The 8,548-nt window shown below is 45.3% G+C and overlaps 1 protein-coding gene across 3 annotated transcripts in view; it reads right to left on the reverse strand.

Annotated features, from left to right (window-relative positions):
- Window positions 1-8,548, reverse strand: part of robo4 (roundabout, axon guidance receptor, homolog 4 (Drosophila)) — a 22,896-nt gene that overhangs the window by 6,531 nt on the left and 7,817 nt on the right. For all 3 annotated transcript variants that reach the window (XM_031871619.1, XM_031871618.1, XM_031871620.1), the window contains exons 3-16: window positions 7,961-8,118; window positions 6,850-6,970; window positions 6,580-6,718; window positions 5,958-6,085; window positions 4,505-4,620; window positions 4,187-4,418; window positions 3,961-4,082; window positions 3,652-3,823; window positions 3,346-3,543; window positions 2,605-2,647; window positions 2,242-2,354; window positions 1,222-1,545; window positions 974-1,078; window positions 687-822 (exon numbers count right to left, since the gene is read on the reverse strand). In XM_031871619.1, the coding sequence (XP_031727479.1) occupies window positions 687-822; window positions 974-1,078; window positions 1,222-1,545; window positions 2,242-2,354; window positions 2,605-2,647; window positions 3,346-3,543; window positions 3,652-3,823; window positions 3,961-4,082; window positions 4,187-4,418; window positions 4,505-4,620; window positions 5,958-6,085; window positions 6,580-6,718; window positions 6,850-6,970; window positions 7,961-8,118 (2,107 nt within the window). The remainder of the gene's footprint in view (window positions 1-686; window positions 823-973; window positions 1,079-1,221; window positions 1,546-2,241; window positions 2,355-2,604; window positions 2,648-3,345; window positions 3,544-3,651; window positions 3,824-3,960; window positions 4,083-4,186; window positions 4,419-4,504; window positions 4,621-5,957; window positions 6,086-6,579; window positions 6,719-6,849; window positions 6,971-7,960; window positions 8,119-8,548) is intronic.

Genomic DNA, 8,548 nt, shown 5'->3' on the forward strand with positions numbered 1-8,548 from the left:
CATACATACACACATATATATAAAGAATCCACTTATTGCATTGGTTCATATGAACCAGTTAACTGCTCTTAGACTAGGCACATTTTAAAATTCTTCATGAAGATAAATGTATCAACAACAACCCCAGGTGTTACCAGTGACAATATTACTGCTAATATCTAAAACTCTTCAATGATTTGGACGTCCTGACACTCCTTTGTTTGGTGCTTTCTCGTTTCCTCAGTTGGTACTGAGACACAAACGGCTTTTAGTCATCTGTCTCCACTAAATATATAGAATCTTACGTAAACTTCCTATGTTTTTTGTGTTCCTACAAACAAGATCTTTATCGGTTTTTTTCCCATCTTGGGTGTTTCCACTAAAGTGTGGCCATTTCTTGGACCTCTCAACAGAACAACATACTCAAAGGAGGAAGTATAGGTTATCTCCAGAAGGAGAGGATGTGCAGCAGGGAAGCCTCCTTTCCTCATGTCATGTCTATTAACATTTACTCAACTGCACTGATAGATAGGCATGGCTGAGTTTGACATAAACCTCAACAATTCAGAATCTGATTTACCCTGAGTCCTGTATCCTAACATCACACTACTTCTTCATGCCACCCTAGAAATGTAGTGGTGCCATATTACCCACCCTCCACCACCCAGTCTGACCTGTGTGTGTGTGTGTGTGTGAGAGACTTTTACCCTTCATCTGAGGTGAGGCTGTGTGTGTCCGTGGTGTCCTCCATGGGCACTGGTGGTGGGGGGGGCAGCATGTCCACTAGGTGTAATGATGCAGAGTAATGCAGCATGCGAGGACAGCCAGTAACTTTATCACACTCTGGACAGAAACATAGGACAGGCAGAAATACAAATAAGAAATACTTACCAATTACCTGCAACTAAGAACTATTATTTCAAATGTGTGTTACAGTACACTTTCTAGCTTATTTAGCTCATGGACAACAATGACAACGCATGGACTGTCGTACCATGCCGGCCTGATGGGACGTGACTGAGTCTCTGTTTGTAGAGTCTGGATGGATAAGCCTGGTTCCTGGTCGGCACTATGGGGACGCTGTTCACTGCATGCAACTCTGTGGGAAACAAATAAGTTCATCTAGAACGCATTACCCAACATTCTATGTTGATACATTGTCAAATGTTCAAACCAAAGCATCAGAAATGTCTGAGAAGTTAGCCGTGGTATCTACATCACATTCTATCCACCACTCTTCACCTTGCTTGCTGTGGCTTTTTTCCCACGACTCCCTCAGCACACCCATCTTGGGCTGTGGCCGTATGGCCTGTTTCCACGGCAGAGCCTCCCGGCTCCCGAGGGGTGGGGTGTTGGCGACAGGCTGAGGGAATATCTGGATGGTCTCGGCTCCTTGCTGATGGGGCGGACCGTGAGGCATCTTGGGGCGACACCCGGGACTGTTGAAGGTCTTGAGGCCGCTGCCCATCAGGTCCACGTAGAAAGTGCCGTAAAAGCCACAGCTGTCGGTCACAATGGGGACGGCCGAGTCCACGCGGCCAGGGTCCTTCCAGGAGGCCGGGAGGCCTGATGAAACACAGATGAGTATCTACTGACACTCCAGAGCATATTCATCAGAAATGATGAAATATTATAGGTAAACTGACATGGTGTCTTTCACAACTCTAGTTCAGTTCATTTGAAAAAAAAAAAGACACATTGTTGCCTTTTGGTTCTGGTCCGTTTCTTGTTCACATTGGCTTATTACTAACCAGCAAATACCGGTTATCAGTATATTATGAGTGGAGACAGCCTCTGGACGTCATGTATCATAAACAGTGATGAGCATAAGAATAGGAGAGGATAGTCGCCGTGTGGCCGCTATGATTCACATACTGTTAAATGAGTAACCGCTAAAGTTAACTGAGGAGCACACAAGCTCTACACACTTCTGTTTCAACTGCACTGGAGCTACCATGGTTACCAAATGAACCACCGACGATAAAGCAGATGGATTTAATAATAATAATTAGGCTTTTGAATTCATGCAAAAATCATAAAGCATCACAACATTTCACTCCACAAACACGAGGCATCCACCTGGCAGCCGACTGACAGCATCCTTTTATTTAACTGACACCTTCCACATCAAACCAAACTCAGCAGTTAAACAGAGTTCAGGTGAGCCAAACCAAACCGGTGAGATGTGAAAGCCCCCAGCCAGGAGCCTCCAATGTACAACTCAGACAAATAGACAAGCTCAGTGTGGCAATCGTTACTCACTGGTGCCCCTGAGTCCTGGATGTTTCTGACCGTGGGCCCAGAGGTCCTGATACTTGTGGTTTAAGGCAGGTCTCCAGCCTCCAGAGATCCAAGGGGAGTCTGGAGCTGCCATCCTGAAGAGGAAGCAGCACAGGGAAAGGATTTGAGAAGTTTCATCATGCTTTAGCATCGTCTCTAGTGAAACTACGTACGAGTAGAGTCCTTCAATCTGAACTAGATCACTGCTTCTGCCGTACTTCACAAAGTCATGATACTTTCATAAACTATCATTAAACCACATTTAGCTTTGGCGGTTTGGACTTATTCATATGACTTCAGTGTGATCACATCATCACCAAGCTCTGACAATTCTGTGCACGTTACCTGTGTTTTATGATGAGATCTTCACCGGCTAGTCTGCGCAAACCTAAAAGACAAACATACAAAAGTATTAAAGATTATACACAGCTGTGGAGAGAGTATTCATATCATTTACAAAAGGTTCTTACAGTATGAGAAGTAAAACTGTAGGGCTGGATGAGCCCTCCCTAACTTTATATAAAGATACTGAGGAGCCTATGTTCACAAAGTCACAAACTGGAGGGGCAGCAGCACCGGCAAACTGCCTGCTTGAATCTAAAGTAAAAAGTACAACATGTACCTCTGAGATGTAGTAGAGTAAAAAGTACAATATTTACCTCTGAGATGTAGTACAGTAAAAAGTACAACATGTACCTCAGATGTAGTACAGTAAAAAGTACAACATGTACCTCTGAGATGTAGTACAGTAAAAAGTACATGTACGTCTGAGATGTAGTACAGTAAAAAGTACAACATGTACTTCTGAGATGTAGTACAGTAAAAAGTACAACATGTACCTCTGAGATGTAGTAAAGTAAAAAGTACAACATGTACCTCTGAGATGTAGTACAGTAAAAAGTACATCCCTCTTATATGTGGAGGAGAGATATTAAGAAGCATGAAATGGAAATACTCAAGTAAAGTACAAATACCTCAAAGTTGTACAGTGCCTGAATAAATACATAGAACAGCTGTTTAGCTGATGAAATCACAGACTTAAAGTCCTGCAGGTGGAAGTGAGACTCTGTTTTGAACTTTCTGCACCTTTAGCCCTGCCATGTCCTGGTATCAGGTGGCCTGTCCTGCTGTGGCGTCTGCAGAGGTAGACAGCCGACACCATCAGAACGCACCACAGGAGGGCGCCAATGCTGCCGATCAACACCGGGTCCTGAAGCAGGGCCAGGACTTGGGACAGATCCCGTGTTTGGCCGTCTGACTCGTGGGGACCGCCAATTTGTGGGTCTAAGAGGCAAACAGATGACATCACATATGATAACTGCTCCTCTGTGATGTGGTTTTGATTACACACAGAAATGAACAGCTAAGTTTTAGCGTGGCCCTTTTGCTCACTGATGACAAATCCATGAGGGTCGCTCAACATTCCCACTCCAGCCCCATTGACAGCTGCAATGGTGATCCAATACCGTCTCCCTGGTTTGAGGGTGGAGATTTCGAGGTTGTGTTGGCCGCTGTCCACTGTCCAGTTTTGGTACTGCTGCTCCTCAGACTCCACACAAAACACCTGGAGAAACAGAGTACATGAAGTGCTACAGCTCGTGCACAAAGGCAGCATCTTGGGATATTTAGTAAGGGATTATGTTTCCACTCTGCTCAGAGGCTGATGTTACATAGTGTCAGGAAGTGTTCTCCAGTCATTACCTGGTAACCCTGTATGATCCCGTTGTGGGTTTCGTGAGGAGGAGGCCCCCAGCTCAAATGGATGGTGTTATTCTGCTCATGGCTCACTGTTATGGACACAGCCAGTGGAGAGGCACTGGGCACTGCATAAAGAGGAGGAGGAGTTCTCTGTTATCCTCTCAACATGGCTGTACAGTCCAGGAAAACAAGAAGGACACAAATATTACTAAATCGGATCATTTCTCACCTGTCTCGGGGACTCTGAGGTGCCGGGTGTTGCTCTCCCTCCCATACAGGCTGCTGCCATAGGGACGAACTTTGAACTCGTACTTGTAGCCCCTCTTCAAGGGGCCCACAGGAGCCTGGAAGCTGGGCAGAGCCACCTTTTTCGCTGCCCAGTCGGAGCTGGCGGGCAGCAGAGAGCGATAGAGCACCTCAAAGCCGTCGAGGTAGTGAGGCTGGGCTGGGAGGGACTGGAGCTGAGCGGAAGAGGAAACACCACATGGGTCATACGCCTGAAATATTCATGCGGTCTCTGAAACGATCTGAATCAGATTGCCCATACCTTCCATTGTACTCGCGATATGTTAGACCCAGGGGTCACGATGGTGACGTTTTCCAGAGCAACTCGCAAGGCTGACAGCTCTTTGTGGAGGTCTCTCTGAGTACTGCTGGTAGCCTCTGGAAACACAAGGTTTTTAAAAGAAGGACAGACAGGAAAGGACTTGTAAACAACAAGATAACTCACAAAAACTATTTAAAGCAGATGTGATGGTTGTAACTCGCTCTCCAGATGACAATGTTGGCAACTACTGCGTCACCGAGCAACATGTTGGTGTGTTGTCCTCTTGATTCTCCTAAATATCGGACAGAACTGCCAACTCGTTTCCGTCCACTAAGACTCGATGGAGTGGGAGGATTCTAAGGTCTGGACTGAGGCAACCTCGGGTTCATTCTTGTAAGGCTATAATGAGTAATGCATTTTTATTTAAAATCACTTGTTTGCATAGGCTGCAATATGGAAGCCCACTGTCTCCTGTGTTTATGACTTGAGAACAGGTGAGAATATTTGTTTTGCCAGGATAATCAGGATAAAAGTTCCTGAACATTTCTTTATTTGTGGAAATAAGGTGGCAAAAGAAAAAGTATTGCCAAGACCATTTTAGTGATTGTTGTACTACTCATTAGGGCACAAGAGGCTGAAGTGCACCCCTACCCCATTCAACCTCACCTGGAAGAAAAGATGAACGCTGTTAGTCCTATTTTGAACACGGGGTCGTGCTGCACTTCAGCCTCTTGTGGCCCAAATGAGTATTAAACAACAAAACACATCAAGACATGATCATACTGACAAACACAACCTAGCAAGGCTTTATTCTTCACTTGTTTCCACAGATGAGAAAGAAAATAAAGGAACCTAAAAAGGTTATCCTGTGCCCAGTCTCTGGTCAATGTTAATATCTGGTTGACAACATTAGCCTGAATCCAGCCTCATGAATGGCTCTTCACCCCTTATTAACCCCAAACATTTCACATTTCATTTGTTTAACCACAACTTGCAGTGTTTTGTATGAAGGTATTGTTGGAGCAGAACACCTGACATGGAATGAATAGTCAGCAGTAACTTGACAACTTGTTATTTGTGTATATGTGTTTTGCACCATATTCACTGCAGTAACTGGAGCAACAATGTGAACGCGTGAGTTTCTTAGTTTGTCATTTGTAGAACAGGATTTGTGCACCTGCAATGAAGAATTACAGAAGGTGTAACTGTTGTGTATGCAACTCCTAAAACATTCTACTCTGTGACTTCAATTCCACCATCTCTGGTGCTCCAATAACACCTTCATATTAGTGAACGTGTAAACAGACAGATGAGAGCCTCCTGTCGAACTTCTTCTTCCAGGATGAACCACAAAATGAAGTTCAGCACTAACAGTCCCTGAGTCGGCCGGCAGGCAACAAAACTGTGAAGTGAGAAACAGTCAGTGATTCTGCTCTTTCAGACATCATCTTACCTTCAACTAGTAGCTGTGCGCTGGCAGTGACCACACCTGCATCATTGACAGCAGTGCAGGTGTACTTCCCAGCATCCTGGGCTGTCACATAGTGGATCTGGAGAGTGTGGTCTGGGGTTACAAGATATCTAAACACACATAGAGCAGTTAGTTTCCCCATTTACTGTCCCTCTGATCTCTTTTTGCAACAACTGAAATGTGGATTCAGCAGATATTTTAGTTGGTTTCATTTAGAACCAAGAATGTCAGGAAAGAAAGAAGCCCTGAGGAATGTTGCTGGTAGCGCAGTGACAAGCTGAAGTAAAATACCTCAGTGTGTGAATGGCAGTGTGAATTGGGATAATGCAATTGTGCAGTATATGTCCAGCCTGATGTTAAGCATCAGTTAGAAGCTTCCAGCTACAGGTTCAAATGGTGACTATCGGTAAAAGTCTCAAGTCAAATCTTTCTTTTTCCTTTTGAATGTCTCACAGGAAAAGAAGTCAGCACTGTGTAACATGAGGTCCGATTTTCTGCACGTTACAGTCATCTGAATGCAAACATATATCACATCAATCAACATTCACTCAAGTTCCCTCTATGATTGGAGTGTGTATTTCTGTGTATTGCCATAATGAAGTACCTGCCATTGGGCAGTGGCCCCTGCTCTCTGATCCAGACCACAGCAGGCGGGGGGTCACCTGTAGCCTGGCAGTAGAACTGGGCAGACTCCCCCATCCTCACGGACACATTTTCTGGCTTCAGCACCAACACCGGCTTGGCTGCAGTGGACGAGAAGAGAAACTTTCTACTGTACCGTACCGCACTGTACTGTAGTGTGAACATGGAGCTGAGTTCCACAGTGATATTGTTAGAGCAGTACTAATAAGCAGCTATGGGAACGTGGTCTCACCCAGCACAGAGAGCCGAGCCGCCCTGCTCTCCCTCACTCCCCCGGTGTTGCTGGCCACGCACACATAAGCACCAGAGTGGGTCTTCTCTGCAGGGGCGATGATGAGCCTCCCACTCAGCTCCTACAGTGCAGACACACAGGAGCAGAGACATACACTTCTGACTCGGTACTGGTATATGACCTTGGGTCTACAATATTTATATATTTTTGCAGTTTCTATTCTGATTAAAATATGAAACAGTTATGTGGTGGGTTTTAAAGAACCATATCAGTCCATAAAGTTCCATGTCCTGCATCTCTGACAGATTTAGATCCACTAAACTAGAGAGACTTTGTCAAAATAATGTGGTGGGTGTTATTTCCACAAACAAAGAAGTATCAAACTGCAACACAAATGAAATCATTTTCAGACGTGGGACATGTAACATGATGGCTTCATTTCATCTATAAAGTGTCTGTTACATGAATAACAGCTTCATTCACACATGACAGTGACAAGAAATAGACTCCATATTTGCATGATAGCTACACCTGGTCTACAGTTTGTGTTGAGAAGTAATAATATGAGCTGATAAGATAGTTTTCTATTTTCTCTGCATCACTGTTGGATTTTGAATAGTTGTCCATTGGAGGCTGAGGTAATGACCATCGGGAGGGAAGCTCAATGAACACTTTCATCATTTATTAGAGATTTCTGCTCTGTTCTATGAAATTCAACAGCGCACACGTCGTTTCATTTTGATTTGGTCACATACTGTGTCTAAAGCGCTTTGCTGAATATTCATAACTTCATCCATGCAGTTTGCATATTTGAGAAGGTTAGTTTTCACTCCGTTTCGTCCTCCACCGTGAGGGTGACAAATAAAAGAAAATCTCCGTGTGAATAAGAGTTGATAATTAAGTGACAAATTGATAACAGTGCTCTTGACAGTGCAAACCTGATGTGCAATGTTTAGCTGCTGCTGCTGCCTTCACATTAATCGTACAGACTCAGCTCAGACTAGTGCAGTGTAGAAATGTTACAAGACTGGACGTCTTACTTTAAACTGTCTCTCTTATTCAGACACAATGTAAAATAGCCTTCACATGTATGCTAGGGCTGAGGGCTTACTGTGTAGTGGTGATCAGTGTTGTTGATGGGCAAGCCATTCTTCTTCCAGATGACATTCGGTTCAGGGTGTCCCATTGGGGGGCCACAGTTTAAGACAGCCACCTCCCCCTCTGCCACCTCCACATCACTGGGCTGCAAACTGAACTCCTCCTGCAACACTGCAACAACAGACCGGGGTCAGACAACACAAACATCACTCTGTGTTGATTTTGGCGCTCCCTGTGGACAAAAGTGGTAGTGCCTCTGAACACCAGCTTCCCTTTGAAAAATCTCTCATTTTAGTGCAGCAGGGTCTCACAGTCTCCCCGGCTCAGTCCTGGTTCTGGTTCTCCCGTGCCTCCCTTCCCTCCAGCGGGCCCAGCAATACAGCACGGGCCTCCAGAAGCTTGATGTCGGTGTTGGCTCTCAGCGGGGACTGGAGGAGGAGAGAGCAGAAGCTCTGCTCCTGATCAGAGGAGGAGCCACTGCTGCCTGGAGCTTCCCGTTGGAGCTCCGACTGCTGAATCTGGATCTGTCCACGGTGGACCGGTCTCTGCTGGAGGATCTGGGTCCGTCCACGGTGGACCGGTCGCTGCTGGATGATCTGGG

The sequence above is a fragment of the Anarrhichthys ocellatus genome, unplaced genomic scaffold (assembly GCF_004355925.1).
Source record: "Anarrhichthys ocellatus isolate YVR2014 unplaced genomic scaffold, GSC_Weel_1.0 scaffold59, whole genome shotgun sequence".
NCBI lineage: Eukaryota > Metazoa > Chordata > Actinopteri > Perciformes > Anarhichadidae > Anarrhichthys > Anarrhichthys ocellatus.